The 18,553-nt window shown below is 38.5% G+C and overlaps 1 protein-coding gene across 1 annotated transcript in view; it reads left to right on the plus strand.

Annotated features, from left to right (window-relative positions):
• Positions 1–4,709: 4,709 nt before the first annotated feature.
• FAM199X (family with sequence similarity 199, X-linked) overlaps positions 4,710–18,553 on the plus strand; it is a 30,684-nt gene continuing 16,840 nt past the window's right edge. Inside the window, exons 1-2 of the mRNA XM_038587975.1 lie at positions 4,710–5,218; positions 14,964–15,183. Of these exons, the coding sequence (XP_038443903.1) occupies positions 5,022–5,218; positions 14,964–15,183 (417 nt within the window). The 5' untranslated portion in view covers positions 4,710–5,021. The remainder of the gene's footprint in view (positions 5,219–14,963; positions 15,184–18,553) is intronic.

The raw sequence follows: 18,553 nt of genomic DNA on the forward strand, positions 1-18,553 counted from the left end.
AGGTGCTAGAAACTGTTATGTTTATTCAGTGTTACTATTGATGAGTTGCATGGGAAGAGTTGTCCAATCAGAAGAAATGCTCAGAATTCCCCAAGTTAAATTTAAATGGAGAAAATGTTATTAATATAAAAATTTCAGAAATTATATTCTCTATGGGAAGTACCTAGAGATTTCTCAATGTCCCTAGTCTCCATAATGTTTCTATTTATCAGAGTCCTGGTAGTGTTTTGCCTGAGAATATTAGGCAACAGCAATATAGTGTTATGTTATAATTTCAGTTATTATTATAAATGTTTACTTGGCCACATCTTACTTCCCATGAATTTAGCATTTTAAGGCCAGTGGTTTTCTTTAAAGATTTTATTTTGTTGAAAGAGAGAGAGCCGAGACAGAGCATGAGGGGTGGGGGGGGGGAGGTGGTGGTGGTGGTGGTGGTGGTGCAGGCAGCAGGAGAAGGAGAAGCAGGCTCCCAGATGAGCAGGGAGACCAAATACATGGGGCATGATCTCAGAACCCAGGATACTGATGTGAGCTGAAGGCAGAAGCTTAATCGATTGAGCTGCCCTAGGTGCCCTGGAAGGCCAGTGGTTTTTAATTAAAGATTCACATCAGACAATTATGGAGTTCCATTAAAATATAGATTTTTGTACCTACTCCAGACTTACTGAATCTCTTTGATATTTGATATTTTTCATATTCTACCAATATGTATCCTTATGTATGTTTGGTATATTCATAGTATAGAAGGTACATTATATGTCTGTATTATTATATGTTATATCTTGTTTTTTCTTTTTTCAAAGATTCATTTTAATGAGCAAGAGAGCACAAGTGGGAGGAGCAGAGGGAGAGGGAGAGAGAATCTGAAGCAGAGTCCAAGCAAAGTATGAAGCTGGACAAAAGGGCTCTATCCCACAACCCTGAGATTACAACCTCAGAAGAAACCAAGAGTCTGATGCTTAATAACCTGTGCCACCCAGACATCTCAAGTTTTTTCCTTTATAAAAGTTGTTTTCATTAATTTTTTGTAAATCAGAGGTAATATTCACTATCTTTGCTGAAAATAGGCTCAGTAATTAACCTTCTAGATATTTTGTCTAAACTTTGAGAATTGGCTTTATTACTGGGATTGTTTCTGATATCATATATTTGGGCCCACTGATTTTGTCCTCCCGCAAAAAGAATCAGCAAATAATTTGATTCAAGAAAGGAAAAGAAGTTAGGGGTCTCTGATTTGAGAATTGAAACCCTAACTACTTTATTTTTATTTTTATTTTTTTAAATTTTTTAACTTTTATTTATTTATGATAGTCACACACACACACACACACAGAGAGAGAGAGAGAGAGAGAGAGAGGCAGAGGGAGAAGCAGGCTCCATGCACCAGGAGCCCGACGTGGGATTCGATCCCGGGTCTCCAGGATCACGCCCTGGGCCAAAGGCAGGCGCTAAACCGCTGCGCCACCCAGGGATCCCCCCTAACTACTTTAGAGGAATTCTCGATTTCTTTTTTCTCTCCTCAGCCTTCTTAATTTCATGTTTTATAAGAGGTCCAGAAAGCAGAGCAAATGCTACATGCTGTGGTTCAGAGCATAGCAAGCAGTTCAGACAATGCCACTGTAACAGGCTCAATGGTAGTCCCCTAATGATATTTCCACTTCCTCATCCCTGGAACATGTAACTATTATTTAATATGGCAAAATAGTGAATGTAACTATATACGGCAAAAACAAAAATATGTGAATAAATTAAGGATTCTGAGAGAAGGACCTTATCCTGGATTACCTGAGTGGGCCCTATGTCCAAAGACAAGTGTCCTTATAAATCAGAGCCTGGGTAATTTGGAGAACAACCTCATACCTGGTTACAGGCTCTTTGGATTGGGGCTGAGATCTATTATTCCCTTGGTTTAACATGGGCACATGGCTCCTGGCTGAAACGTGGACCACAAACTGATGAATAATACACTGAGGCATTGTTTTATCAGTAGGTTGTGTTGGTGATCTTTGGGGAGCTAATTTTATATATATAATAAGTATATTATATATAATAGACATAATATATATTTTAACATAACTTATATATAGAATTTTATGTATCTAGATGTAGATATAGCTATATATACACATCAATCACATGAAAAAATTAACAGAGGTTAGATCATTGGGTCAAGTCTAATATATTTCTATCCAATAGTAACCAAAATGACGAAGACTCTTTACCACCTCTTGCAGCCCATCACCATTCTGGGAGGTAAATTATGCATCAGAAGAAGGCAGATCATCCCAATGTTTCTTTCCAGGCCCAGATCCTCAGGGAAGGTAGGGAACTACTATATCCATGTTTTCAGAGAAATAGAAATTAGGAAAGATCTTGGTGGAGAATGGAAGGGAGGGATAAATTGGGGAAATGCATTCAGGATAGGTATTCTCAAGGGACAAACCAAACAAAGTGGGGCAAGGAAGAAGGATGTACAAAAGTCATCAACTCCTAGTGGCAAAGAGCTTGGTAAAAATGTATTAGTACATTATTACCTTATATTTAAGTGAACATAAATACAGTGCACATACCCTGTTTACTGCTCTCAGTATCTAATTAGTGTTTCTCAACTGAGAAATATATTGGAGGGATCTCTCTTAAAGGAAAACAGTCTCTTAGGCTCAAGCATTTATGTAAATTCTTTTAATAATATTTCTTAAACATAAACAAACATGAGACTAAATAGAAACTCTGCTATTCATAAGGCTCTGTACAAACTTAACATCAAAGTAAATTTACAAATTGTGCACAAATATTAATTTAATGTGGTACATGTTTGCTGAGACAAAACTACCCTTAGAAACCTGAACATACTACTGACTGGCCAGCATGTGTTCTTGGTTTTCAACATACTTGCTTGTATGTGAGTCTTGTGAGGATCTTGGTTTCCCATCACTTTCCCTTTCCAAACTATTAGACAATCTTCATCTGTACTAAGCCATGAAATAGGAGGTACACCTAATTTATTTTTTTACCAGCTCATGACAATTAAAGTAGTATTGTTGCCAACTTGATTTTTAAAACAGGTTCAAATACATGTCCTAATTATGTGGCAGCTGTTAGTTACCATTGTCATCCATATACTCCAGGATATGTTTAAAATTAAATGTCAAAGTAAAACATACCTGTAAAAAAGCTTGCAGATGCTGTCATTAGACTCCAGTTTGAACAACACTGTCCTGTTACAGTATGTGTAAATATATATATATATATATATATATATATATATATATATATTTAAATTAGAATATTTTGTTAGCTTCTTACTCATAGTTTCTGGTGCAATTACCTGAGTACTTACATTATTATGTAGCACTTGACTTTTGTTTTGGGGACTAAGCCATTGCCCATTCAGGCTCACTGGGAATGGTGCATTGGGGATCACAAATCAAACCATCATCAACCTTACATCCATGATTTTTAAGTTAAATGAAAGAAGACAGGCACACTCAACAGTCAGGTCATCGAATAACTAAAGTGAGATAATATATACATTTTAAAGGAGTGGTTGAGTTGTTTTCATTATAAGTTGCATTGGTAGGACATATCACAGAGATTAAGACTGGGGCTTGTGTGTGCCCACTGTCCATTTCTCCCAACCTCCTTTCTCCTTCCCTTCCTCCTAGGTTCTTTCACTTTTCCTTTTTTCTGCACCTACTTTAGTTTTATGTTTATCTCAAAGTTTAATGTAGTGTGTTTTTCCATAAAGCTAAATGTATTTAATTTTTAATTAAGAGATTATTCCCTTATTTTATATGAAAGTGTGCTTCATTTTATAAGTTGTAGCAGTTTAAAAAATTGTCTTCATTTGGCAAAGTAAGAAATTGGAAATCTTGTGTTTTACTCCAAATCTAAAAAAAAAAAAATGTTTATACGTGCAAGGTCTGCAACCACTGGTCTGTAAAACAGAGAAAAGAGAAAGAGGAGGAAAGAATGGTGGTATTTGACACGTAGCAAGTTGACTTAAGTTGAATAAGTTAAAAGCGCTATAATATACTTTCCACTGGAGCACTGGCAGGAATACATAAGACTCATTTGGGAGTCAGGGAAGGCTTCACAGAGGAGGTAACATTTGAGCTGGGGCTTTAAGAATTAGCAGGGGAAAACCAGCAGGGCATTCTAAGCAGAACGCATAATGCAAGCAAGAGCACAGAGCACAAAAGAGCACTACGTGTCCAGCAGCTCTGAGTAGCCTGGTGGCTGTTGTGTAGAGTTCTCAGGGTTAGAAGATCAAGGGTAAAGCAGGGACTATTTTTTTCCTTGGGCCATTTCCCCTACAGTTCATTGCACAGTGCTGGGCACACACACTGCAGGGCTCATTTAATTGGGACAGGGTGGTCTAGTACGCTGGGAACCAGGGCATCTGGACTCTTTCTCACGCACTCGCAGTGTGACCTTAGCCAAGTCCCTTTTCTCAGGGCTGCCGCTTCCTGCTTATTAATCAGCCCTGGGTGAGAAAACAGAGGTGGTTGGCCTGAAGCGCAGGGCCTTTCCAGCGCCAGAAATCCCACGCTCACGCGTGGAGGGCGGTTGGGCGGAGGTTCAGTTCCTCCTCCGCTCCAGCAGGGGGCATAGGGAGCAGCTTCCCACCGCCTTTTTCCTCCCGGCGGGCGTCGGCGGACTGCAGCAGTCGCAAGTGGCGAGCGCAGTGGGCGGGCCGGGCGCGGCAGCGGCGGTGGCGCTGCGGTCAGCGGCGCTGCGCTGCGCTGACTGGGCTGGGCCGGGCAGCGGCGGCGACGGAGACCGCTGCCGAGGCCACTGAGGCGCTGACTGGGTGGCCAGTGGGCTGCTGTGGCCTCTAGCAGCCTCTTAGCGCGGTCGGCATTCACCGGGCGGCATCTGGCCGTGGAGCTCAGCCTGCTGGTGAGCTGCGGTGGGCACACCCCGGCTCGGCAAAGGCGGACAGGTTAGAGTGGGGGAAGGGGCAGGCACAGAAGCAGCCCGGGCCAGGGAGGGAGCCCAAAGCCAGGCCATCTCCAGCCATGTCCGACGAGACGTCGGCCACCACTTCGTACGAGAAGTTTCTAACCCCCGAGGAGCCCTTCCCGCTCCTGGGACCCCCTCGCGGGGTGGGCACCTGCCCGAGCGAGGAGCCAGGCTGCCTGGACATCAGCGACTTCGGCTGCCAGCTGTCCTCTTGTCATCGCACGGATCCACTCCACCGTTTCCACACCAACAGGTACGAACCGCTGCGGAGGGCAGGGGCTAACTGCCCACACCCCTGACTCAAACTGGAGAACGCTGGCTCACTCCTGAACCTGGTGCTCCTCCTCGGGTCTGCGCTTCCATTCGTCCCCTCCCCCATCTTCTTGCGACCAGCGCTCCTTTCCTGTTCCCTCTCCCTATTTTCACCCTAGTCCTCCCGATTTTCCTTTGGTCCGGCATTTTACTTGCTCTCTTTTCCCCATTCATCATCTGATCATAGCGATTCCTCCCTTTCCCCTCCCACCCCATCTGTGCCCAGAGAATCAATCCCAAATCTCCACCCTCAAATTTTTTTTTTAAGATTTTATTTATTTATTCATGATAGTCACACAGAGAGAGGCAGAGACACAGAGACACAGGCAGAGGGAGAAGCAGGCTCCATGCACCGGGAGCCCGACGTGGGACTCGATCCCGGGTCTCCAGGATCGCGCCCGGGCCAAAGGCAGGCGCCAAACCGCTGCGCCACCCAGGGATCCCTCCACCCTCAATTTTAAGATGCATCCCTACTCCATCCACCCGAAAAAGTTTAACCCCTTCCATCTCCCATACACTCTAGAGTAGACTTTGGATGGCTCAAAACCAATCTATGGATCTTTTGAAAGATGGCACTTTTTTTTTTTTTTTAAAGATTTTATTTATTTATTCATGATAGTCACAGAGAGAGAGAGAGAGGCAGAGAGACACAGGCAGAGGGAGAAGCAGGCTCCATGCACTGGGAGCCCGACGTGGGATTCGATCCCGGGTCTCCAGGATCGCGCCCTGGGCCAAAGGCAGGCGCCAAACCGCTGCGCCACCCAGGGATCCCAAAGATGGCACTTTTAAAGGTAGAATCTTCCTTTTCCCGATTTTTAATCTGCCTCCCGGCCCAATTTACACTCCCCACCCCATTTTTTTTTTTTTTTTTTGGTGGAGGTATAGGAAACAAGACCTCCTTATGAACTCTTTGCTTTACCATTTTAGGCCCTGCCAAAATGTATAACCTTAAATCTCGAAGATTCCTTCATGTAGCATATCCCTTGGTTTGCTCCCCCAGTGGAAGGACGAAGCTAAGCTTAGAATGGGCTTATACAAATTTACTCAGAGGGCACATCTCCTAACGGATTTTATTGGAAGTTAGAGTGTTCTGGAGAATTCTCTCATGTAAGCATTTAAGTTTAATACCAAATGTGAAGATTGTGAAGATGGTGTACAGGTAGCCCCAACCTGTACACAGAAGCCCCAAGGTGGATATTTGATAGATACATACCAAGGCTTGGGAGGGTGTATGGAGAACAAGGGAGGAGATGGGTTCAGCTGTGGAAAGAAAATATTGGAATTGAATTAAGGAGTCTAGTTCTGATTTCTAGTTCACAATATCAGCATGAACAAATCCTTCCATCTTATAATGTCTTTTGCATGCCCTCCACCACCTCTTAAATCACTCTACAGATTTACTGAGCTTCTACCAGATGCAAAGAATGTATAAAACATGATTCTTACCTGAAAGAAAGAGTCTGGAAATGACATGTTAAACAGTCATGCAGAACATCAGTGTAACACATTGGAAAAGGAAGTGGTAGTAAATTTATTACTTTTCCAATCGTCATTGCAAAAATGAGGAAACTGAGGCCCAGAGAGGAAAGACTGAGTTCAAGGTCATAAAACAGTAGGCAAAGCCAAGATTACTTCATTGGAGCCAGTGATGAAACTTGGAACAGAACTAATGGCACAAATGTTTTAAACGGTTGTTATAGTTTCTTAGACTGACTCAGAGAAGCTTATTTAACCCATGATGTGATTATAACATGAGTGTAATGGATTTATGAGATCAAGTGTGTTTAGGGTTGTTTGCATTGGAAAACAATATAAAAGAATACTTTTGCACATATTTGGTATTTAAGGTTAGCAACATTGGAGCAAGTCCTATACACAGGAAAGTTGAATGATTTCAGAATTAGCCTGCACTGATGATGAGGGCAAGGGAGTGAGGAAGGAGGCTGAGGGTAAGTAAGCACTGCCAAAACTGTTGGGTTGATGAGTGAAGCAAGGAGAAGAATACATTTCTTACAGCTCATTTTGTTCTTTTTCTTCCTCTCCATTTTTTTCTTGTGTTTTCCTACTCCTTTTCTTAGAGACAGAGGTAAGGTCAAGGTTGTTTTCCAGAATGGAGCAGTTAATATAGACAGGGAGGGGATCCCTGGGTGGCTCAGCGGTTTAGCGCCTGCCTTTGGCCCAGGGCGCAATCCTGGAGTCCCGGGATCGAGTCCCACGTCGGGCTCCTGGCATGGAGCCTGCATGGAGCCTGCTTCTCTTCTCCTGTGTCTCTGTCCCCCCCCCCCCCCCGTCTATCATAAATCAATCAATCAATCAATCTTAAAAAAAGTAAAGAAATAATATAGACAGGGAGGTTCCTGTTCATCCCCAGTTTTCCCAAGTCAAACATTTTGCCTGCTTTTTAAAAACCTCTCTCTCCTGCCCTACTTTTCTCAAGGCTTTGGGATGACAGTAGGAGATCTAATGTATTTTGCTTTGTACCCTTTTCAACAGAGATTAGGGTAAGCAGAAGTTGCAGTATTTACATTGGATGATGTTTCTGCCCTAGGCCACCTAGGCTTTTTAAATGTTCTCTCATTCTGGAATGTTCTGCCTTCCTAGCCCTCCTCAAGATGGCATTTGAGAGGACCATATACTCCCCTCTCTCCAATAAATAAAGTCTTTTAAAAAAAACAAAATTTTTTAGAGATTTTTAAATTTATTCATTTGAGAGAAAGAGAGCATGAGTATGAGGGGCAGAGGGAGAGGGAGAAGCAGACTCCCCTCTGAACAGGGAGCCCTGGCATAACCTGAGCCAAAGGCAGACGCTTAACTGACTGAACCACCCAGGTGTCCTGAAAATAAATTTCAATAAACCAAGAAACTTGATTATTTTTTAATGATTTATTTATTTATTAGAGCATGCACATGAGAGGGGGAAGGGGCAGAAGGAGAGGGAGAGAAAGAATCTCAAGCAGGCTCAGTACTGAAACTGATACTGGACTCCATCTTACCACCCTAAGGTCATGACCTGAGGTGAAACCAAGAGTCAGACACGTAACTGACTGAGACACCCCAATTATTTTTTAACTTAAATGTTAATATGGAATATATGTGGTGTTTAAGGCATTTTTCTTTGGTTTTGGGACAGGATATTTATGATATAATTGTGAGTTTTTTCTTAGCATTTGTCCATGGCAACCTCCACCATTATCAAAAAGGGAAGTCATTTACCAAATTGAAAAAAAAATTATAATGATACTGGTAAGTTCTGTAATTAAATTGTTTTTTTTTAAAAGATTTTTTATTTATTTATTCATAGAGACACAGAGAGAGAATGAGAGGCAGAGACACAGGCAGAGGGAGAAGCAGGCTCCATGCAGAGAGCCTGACGTGGGACTTGATCCCGGGTCTCCAGGATCATGCCCTGAGCTGCAAACGGCGCTAAACCGCTGTGCCACCAGGGCTGCCCTGTAATTAAATTGTGAGATGAAGGAGGTTAATATGAACTACTTGATGTGTTATTCTTTTCATCTTTAATAGTAGTACATCAGTACTTTCAACAATTGTGAAAAGCATGTGGGAGGACAGTGCCTCACTTTTGTACACCCTATTGGCAGGATAGGAAATGAACTATTAAAGCAGTTACTCAGTTATTTGATTTTAGAGCCCTGTTTCAATCACCTTAACCAGAAGAGCCTCAAGACTACTGTGTATCTTTTGTACTACCCACAGGCTTCCTATCAATATAGAATTAACAGTTGCAGAAGAGCTGTGATTTGCAGGTGGGGGAACCATGCTCCATGAAGTAACAGATTATAAAGGCAGGAGGAATTTGGTTTAGGGATTTGTTGAGACAAACTGAGAATAGGGATCAGACTTGGGAGAATTATCCAGGCTAGAAATACGGATTTGAGAGCATTTGGAATAGAAAGAACAGTAGAACAGTAATGTGTTAGGAGTAGAACTGTGGCTTAGAAAGGTTGAGAGAAGAAGAAACTTTTCAATAAATTTAGCAGGGAAAGGAAGGAGAGGAGATGTGGTAATCTGAAAAAAAAGTTGAATGTTTCATTGTTGTTTGTTTGCCTTGTTTAGTTTTTCTTTTCTAAGAATAGAGATTTTTAGCTCCTTAGCAGCCCACAGGAAAGGGAGAAACTGAAAGTAAGAGGAGAGTGTGGGATGACAGGAGATGACTGGGATGAACTCAGAACACGAATGGAATAATTAGTCTTAGAAATGACATGGCTTTTTTTTTTTTCTTCCAAGACTACAGAAGAGGGTAGGAGGGATGGGTAATGATATGAAGACAATTGAGATCTCTAGGAGAGTTGGGCATTTGAGTAGCGTGGGCGGGGGCGGGGGGGGGTTGTGTCATCTGCTCTAACTTGGGACCTTGATGGCCTACTGTGCTCCAGAGTTGTAGCAGAGGTTGGGGGTGGCTATATGGGGGTTTTGACAGATAAGCTTTGTAGATAAATTTTCTCAGCTTTAGTTTTTTTTAAACTGAAATTTGGGCAGCAAGCCTAGTTATTGAATTAAACTCCATTTCATTCGGATTCTTTTTTTTTAAGATTTTATTCTTTTGAGGGGGAACACGAGAGAAAGAGCACAAGCAGTGGGAGGAGGGGTAGAGGGAGAAGGGGAGAGAGAAGCAGGCTCCCTACTGAGCAGCGAGCCCAATATGGGGCTCAATCCCAGGACCTTGAGATCATGACTTGAGCCAAAGGCAGACACTTAACCGAGAGAGCCACCCAGGTGCCCTCATTAGGAGTCTTCTCAATATTTTTCTTTTAAGGTAGAAAGTCTACTTTGTGAATAATTTTATGGTTATAACTAGAATCTTAGTGTTAGGTAGCTTTCTCCTACTGGAATAAGATATAAGAAGTTTGCGGATTTGAATAGTTCAGCACTAAGCACATGCACACAGTGGTCATTCATGACATGTTTGAAACCAACAGAATAGTCTAAAAGAATCACACTTAAATTTTTTTTTTTAATTTTTATTATAAAAGCTCACTTTAGAAAATTGGCATATATACAAAACTCTAAAGATCACTCATGATCCCTTTCAGTAAAGATAACAACTGTCAGCATTTTGATGTTGTTACTTGTAATATTCTTTTTTTATTTAAAGATTTTATTTATTTATTCATGAGAGACACAAAAAGAAAGGTAGAGACATAGGCAGAGGGAGAAGCAAGCTCCCTGTGAGGAGCCCAATGAGGAACTCGATCCCAGGACCCTGGGATCAGGACCTGAGTGACAGGCAGATGCTTAATCACTGAGCCACCCAGGTGCCCTTAATATTCTTTTTTTTTTTAATTTTTATTTATTTATGATAGTCACAGAGAGAGAGAGAGAGGCAGAGACACAGGCAGAGGGAGAAGCAGGCTCCATGCATCGGGAGCCTGATGTGGGATTCGATCCTGGGTCTCCAGGATCGCGCCCTGGGCCAAAGGCAGGCGCCAAACCGCTGCGCCACCCAGGGATCCCAATATTCTTTTTATGTTCATATATAATTCAAAAAATCAGGATCAGGTTATATATGATTTGTGACCAGGTTTTTATACTTATATTGTGAGCGTTTTTGTTTTCAAAAAATAGGCTGAAAATACAATATTTTTTAAAAAGATTTTATTTATTTATTTGGATGAGAGAGTGTGTGAGCAGGGGGAGGGGCAGAGGGAGAGAGAACCACAAGCACACTCTGCAGGGAGTATACAGAGCCCTACATGGGGCTCCATCTCACAATCCTGAGATCATGGCTTGAGCTGAAATCAAGAGTTGAGGGCTCAACTGAGCCGACCAGGTGTTTCCTGAAAATATAATTTTTAATGATTATAAAACACCATTATTTAGATATATTATTTATTCCCCATATTTGGGAAGCATATCTTTTTCCTTTGTTGGTTATTATAAATGAGACTATTTGGACATGTTTGGTCTCAAATCTTTTTCCCAATTTCAATTTGAGGAAGTGATCATTCCTAGAAGGGCAATTACTGAGTCCAAAGGAATGAACTTTTTGAAGCTTTTGATGTATATACAGTACCAAGTACCAGTCTTCCTATTTTCAGAAAGATTATGCCAATTTAACACTAACACTACTAATTGCAGTGGATAAACGTACTACTGCCTACTTTGTTTTTGTTCACATTGCCTTAAGGTAATAATAAAATAATATTTGGAAATTAGAAGATAATAGAATTTAAAAATATATATCTCTTGGAGTGGGGCACCTGCTAATGGTTCAGCACTTGCCTTTTGCTCAGGTCCTGATCCCGGGATCCTGGGATCAAGATCCACATCAGGCTCACCACAGAGGAGCTTCTCCCTCTGCCTATATGTCTGCCTCTCTTTCTGGGTCTCTCATGAATAAATAAATCTTTAAAAAAATGTCTAGTAGTAAAAATGTTTCTATTTTGTAAATGATTGGTTTCGAATATGAACCTTTTTTAAGTCACTGTAAAAAAAAAGAGCAAAAGCTCCTCAGAATAGCCAGAATCCTATTAAATCTCTTATAAAGACATGGACCTGAAAAACTGAGAAAGATACTGATTTTGCCCTACATTAAGAGCACAAAACTGGGGGGGGGGGGCTCTTGGGTGGCTCAGTCATTTGAGCATCTGCCTTTGGTTCAGGATGATCCCAGGGTCCTGGGATTGAGCCTCACATCAGGCTCCCTGCAGGGAACCTGCTTTTCCCTCTGTCTCTGCCTGCTGCTTGTGTTTTCTCTCTCTGTCAAATAAATAAATAAAATCTTTAAAACACACACACACACAGAAGCAAGCAAATAACTGTCCTGTCAGTGATTTAAACATTAGATTATCAAATCTAGCATAGTTTTCTGAAAAGGAAAGTCATAATTATAGAAGGAAACACATTTCTACTGAATTTTTGCAAGCTCAAAAAATTTTTTATTGAAAACAATTACCTAACAGCTTTTCCTACCACATAACATGGTACTTGGTACATAGAAGATACTAACTAAATGGTTGTTGAGTGGCTGAATGAATAAAGGTTGAAAAAAGCCATTAGCATTTCTTTTTTGCCACTAGCATTTTGAAGACAAAAAAGAAAAAAATAATTTGCCCAGAATACAGCATAGGTAATGGTTTACTAGATCTAAGAGAGTGTTTGTCATTTTTTAGCTTTTATATTGCCTTATTGTACATCCTGAACAATTTGGTTAGTTCTAAGTTAAAAAATGAGGATACTGCCTGCCTAGGAAGCATATGGTGAAACTAGGTAATATTACAAGGTATTCTAAGATGTTAGATGAATTTGAGATTTTTGCCTATTTATAAAAGCTTGTTGATATCTGTGTTTATAGTTATTGAACCATAATAGTTTAGAGAGTGTCATGTGTGTGTTTTGAACCTTTAAAATATTCTACCTTTAGCTCAAAGGAAAAATGACATAAAATTGTCGGATTGCCCACATTTTGCAAACCAAGAACTTTGAAATTAAGATTAGTAATACAAAATAAGGGAGGGAGAGTTAAAAAATGAAAAACACAGTTCAAGAAAAAAATAGATTTAATGAAAGATGAGAAACAACCTAATAATAGATAAGTAACAGGCTTTTCTTCAGGAAGCCATTATTTCAGTATTTTATTAGTATCCAATGTATTAAATCATTATCTTAAGGATTAATTATGTAGGCTACTGCCTAAGCAATGAAGATTATCTTGTTAATGTATGAAGCTAGTGGAAATTTACAGAAGAAAGATATGTAGATTTAAAGACAAAAGTAACGCTGCAACAGATACCACAGGCAAAATGTTAATATTCTTAATACACTAAGAACTTATAAAATCAGTAAGGAAAACATTAACACATAGAAAAACACTAGAGCAAAATAGCAAATATTTTAAAATTTGATCTTGCTAGTAATTGAAGAAATGAAAATTGACGTAAAAATGGTTTTTCCTACCAGATAGGTGAAACTTTAAAAATGAAAATTCCAGTGCTGGGGCGCCAGGGAGACTCAGCAGCTCAGCGTCAGCCTTCGGCTCAGGCCATGATCCCAAATCCCATATCCTTGGTCCAGGGATTGAGCCCCACATCAGACTCCCTGCAAGGAATCTGCTCCTCCCTCTGCCTTTCTCTCTCTGCGTCTCTCATGAATAAATAAATAAAATCTTTAAAGAAAAGAAAGAAAATTCCAGTGCTGTTAAGGTTGTGGTGAAATGAGCATGCTTTATATACTGTTTCAGGGAGTGTAAATTAATGCAGCCTTTCAGAAAGGCACTTGACTAAGTATGATATGACCTTTAGAAGTGTTGATATTCTTTGACTCAGTACTTTCCTTTCAAGGAATCTATCCTGAGAGATTATATGTTTTTTTTTGTATTTTTTGTATATTTTTTAATTGGAGTTCAACTTGCCAACATACAGTATAATAGTGCTCATCCCGTGAAGTGCCCCCCTCAGTGCCTGTCACCCAGTCACCCCATTCCCCCATCCACCTTCCCTTCCACTACCTCTTGTTCGTTTCCCAGGGTTAGGAGTCTCTCATGTTTTGTCACCCTCTCTGATATTTCCCACTCATTTTCTCTCCTTAACCCTATAATCCCTTTCACTATTTTTTATTATATATGTTGATAAATAATTATAAACAAAACGGTTCATCTCAGTATTATTTGTAATACCAAAAAAATGGAAACAGCCTAAGTATTATTGAAGGAATAAGGTTAAATAAATTATGAGACTTTTTAATCAGTGGAATATTATATAGGCATTAAAATGTTTTCAAGTAATATACATAGGGAAATGCTTAATATATGATAAGTGAAGAATGGATACTAAAAACTATATATATGTGTGTGTGTATATGTGCAGAATGATGATTCTGTAAAAAAAATATATATGTACTAAAATATTGTGGATTAGTTATTATTGAGTAATGGAACTCTTGGTCATTTTAATATTCTTTATTACTCCTTTCTTATTCCAACATCTTTGCAATGATCTTTTATAGCACTGGTAAGTAAAAGTTATTTAAACACTTCTTGAACTTCTGTGTACTTTTTGTGCTTTTCTCTGCCCTGCAATGGCTACCCTCTTCTTTTAATAATAATAATAGCTACCATGCATTGAGCACTTTTTATGTCTGCTAAGAGTTCTGTATGCATTCTTGTATAATCTTCATAATAACTCCTCCTTAAAATGAAAACACAGGCTGAAGAGGGTGTGTTTTGCTTAAGATCAAGCAGCAGTCAAATTACAGAGCGAGAATTTGAACTCAATCTGACTTCAAAATATATTTATAACCACTATCCTATGTTTTATTTATAGATGAAGGTTTTACTTTATTCTTAATTTAGATACAATTTTCTTTTAAAATATTTTATTATAAAAATTTTCAGACAAATATAAAAGGAAAGGGAATAGTGTAATGAACTTCATATATCCATCATCCAGCTTCAACAATTATTCACATATGGCAATATGCTTTATATCACTACTCATTACTCAAACCCTTATTATTTTCAGAAAAATCCCAGATATATATCATTCATAAATGTTTTAGTATACATCTTTAAAAGGTAAGGGCTCTTTTGAAAATAATCACAGTATCATTGTCATATCTAAAACTATACTTCTATTCTTCATAAATATCTTGAATGTATCTCCTATTAATATCTTAAGATTGTGGGGATTCTGGAGTTCCTGTTATGATTTCTTTTGTGTTGTGTTTTTAAGGTGGAACTTAACTTCTTGTGGAACAAGTGTTGCCAGCTCAGAATGCAGTGAGGAGCTATTTTCTTCAGTTTCTGTTGGAGATCAAGATGATTGCTATTCCCTGTTAGATGATCAAGACTTCACTTCTTTTGATTTATTCCCTGAGGGGAGTGTCTGCAGTGATGTCTCTTCTTCTATTAGCACATACTGGGATTGGTCAGATAGTGAGTTTGAATGGCAGGTAGGTTTTTTTTTCTTGTATTACCATCATTACTCCATAAATAGAAGAAATTTTGATATTTTCATCTCTGACAATATAAAGAATTAGATGGAACATGTATCCTTTATTTTTACTAATGTACCATTTAGGTCTCTGATGTTATAGATATCCTTCTGTGGATTTTCATATAATTTACTACTTGTATAATGTTCTCATTATTATATATCATCAGTATTTTTCTATGCATGAATCCAAGCAAGTATATTCTTCCTAATTATAGGAAATAGCCTTTGTGTCTTTATAGGCACAATATCCTTGCATCCGGGTCATGTTCTATATATTTAATATCACAAACCACTATTATAAAAACATACTTTTTGGTTCTCATCAGAAATATAATTTCCCATTTTGAATTCTCTTCATATGTAGGGATGTTTTTTGCCCTATAGTGGTTTTTTTGTGGCATATATAGCATGTAAAATGGCTTTTTGGAAAATTTTTTGGAAATTCTGCCTTATAATGATTGCAGTCTATCAGAAAATGTAAATCATGTTATCGCAAGATCCATTTTCTGATTGTAAAAGACAGTAACATTTGAAGAAGCTTTCCTTGCATATAGGAGATGTTATATTCAGATACTTGAATGCCTGCTATCTTTGAAAGCCATCCAAATTTTTGAAGTTGTATTCCAAGAGAGGAATCAAATATTATTTTATTTGAAACATTTTCTTATTGAAGTGTGAAAACAGACTGGCATGAAATTAAAAGTAATTCTCCAGGTCCCACTCTGCTGTGGTTACCACTGTTGAGAGCTTGTGCAGATACAAGTATGTTTACAGAATGTGAAAAACACAAATGGGATCATACTTGAGCCACTGTTTGGCCCTTTGCTTTTTTTCAACTAACATCTCATTCTTTTTGAAGGCTGAATCATAATTTATTTAATCTGTTCTCTAATAATGGATATTTAGATTGGTTTAAGTTTCTTGTTATAAAAATGCTACACTGAAAATTAAGAGTTTTTAAAGAGAAAAAGTAATCTAAAACTCTATTTTTATATTTTATATTTCAGATGTTTCTGTTTTATATACAGTTGTAAATATGATTTAGATAAAAATCATAAAAATTTTTTAGCCTTTAAAATATTGAGATAAAATTCACCATTTTAATAATTTTAAGTATATAATTCAGTGATTTTTAATATATTCACAGTGGTGTGCAGCCATCACCACTATCTAATTCAGGGACATTTCTCTAAAAAGTATTCCATACCTGTTAGCAGATACTCCCAATTTCCCCCCTGCCCCCATCACCTGGCATCCACTAATCTACTTTCTCTATGGATGTGCCTTCCTGGATGGACATTTCATATAATATGTGGCCTTTGTGTCTGGCTTCTTTCACTTGGCATGTTTTCAGGGTTCATCCATGTTATAGTGTGTCACAGTACTTCATTTCTGTCTTAGCTCAGACTGCTATAACAAATACCATAAACTGGATGGCTTAAACAACAGGCATTTCTTTCACACAGTTCTAGAGGCTGAAAAGTCCAAGGTCAGAATGCCATAATGGTTGGGTTCTGGTGTGGGTCCTGTTTCTGACTTGTATATGGCTGCCTTTTGCTTTATCTTCACATGTAGAGGGGAGAGAGGGCTGTGATCTCCTCATCCTCTTGTAATTATAGTCACATCCCATCATGTATCCTCTATCCTCATGTAAACATAATTATCACCCAAAGCCCTACCTCCACATATTGAATTGGGGATTAGGGCTTCAAGATAGGGACTTGGTGGTGGTGGTGAAAGAAGGGGGCACACATTCAGTCCATACCAATTCCTTTTCATTGCTGAATAGATAGGGCCAAATCACATTTTGTTTGTTTATTCATCTGCTGATGAGTGTTTTCCCCTTTGGGGCTATTAGGAATAATACTGCTGTTAACATTCAGATATAAGTTTTTATATGGATGTATCTTTTTTATTACTGAGTATAGTTGACATAATATGTATATTTGTAATTCTCTTGGATATACACTTCGGAGTGGAATTGCTGGGTCATATGATAACTTTATGTTTAACTTTTTGAAGAACTGCCAAAATGTTTTCCAAAATAGTTGCACCACTTTATATTTCCACCAGCAATATATGAAACTTCCAATTTCTCCATATCCTTGCCAAAACTTGCTATTGTCTTTTTGATTATAACCATCCTACTGTGTGTACAACAATACTTCATTTTGGTTTTGATTTGCATTTCCCTAATGACAAATGATGTCAAGCATCTTTTCATGTGCTTATTGGCCATTGGTATTCTTTTTTTTGGAAAAATGTCTATTCAAATCCTTTGTCCATTTTTAAATTGTTTTGTCTTTTATTGTTGAATTGTAAGAGTTCTTTATATGTTATGGCTACTAGACCCTTATACATGATTTGCAAAAGATCTTTCCCTTCCTGTGGGTTGTGTTTTTACTTGATACTCCTTTGACACACAAAAGGTTTTAATTTTAATAAAGTTCAATTTATTTTTTCTTTGAATTCTGTGCTTATGATGTCATATTTTAAAAAACATTGCTTAATCCAAGGTCATGCAGATTTTCACCTGTTTCTTAGAGTTTTAGTTTTTATATTTAGATCTTTGATCCATTTTGAGTTACTTTTTTGTATGTGGTGTAAGATAGGGGTCCAAATTCATTCTTTTGCATGTAGACATTCAGTTGTCCCAACACTATTTGGTGATAAGGCTATATTCTTTGCTTATTGAATGGTCTTGGTACCCTTGTGGAAATGAATTGGTCATAGATGTATAGGTTTAGTTCTGGGCTGTTGATTCTATTCCATTAATATGTATGTCTATCCTTATGCTGGTACCACGCTGTTTTAATTGCTCTAGCTTTGTGGTAAAGTTTGAAATCAGGAAGTGTTAGGTCTCCCAGTTTGTTTTTCTTTATTAAGATTGTTTTGGCTGTTGGGGATCCCTTCTGCAATTCCACATAAATTTTAGGATAGAGTTGTCCATTTCTGCAAAAGGGGCAATTGGCATTTTGATGGGGATAGCATTGAATCTGTTGTGTTTTTAGTGTCCAAGCCTTGTACTTCCTTGGTTCAATTTATTCCTACATATTCTATTCCTTTGATGCTGTTGTAAGTGGAATGGTTTTCTTAATTTCATTTTTGCATTGTTCATTGCTAGTGTATAGAAATAAAACTGATTTTTGTATATTGATTTTATATCCTACCACTTTGCTGAACTCATTTGTTAACTTAAATGATTATTTTTCTCTGTGTAGATTTTATAGAGTTCCTTTGTATAAGATCTTGTCATTTGTGAATAGAGATAAGTTTTCTTCTTCCTTTCTAGTCTGGGTAGCTCTTTTTTCCTTGCTTAATTGCCC

This window comes from Canis lupus, chromosome X, assembly GCF_011100685.1.
Source record: "Canis lupus familiaris isolate Mischka breed German Shepherd chromosome X, alternate assembly UU_Cfam_GSD_1.0, whole genome shotgun sequence".
NCBI lineage: Eukaryota > Metazoa > Chordata > Mammalia > Carnivora > Canidae > Canis > Canis lupus.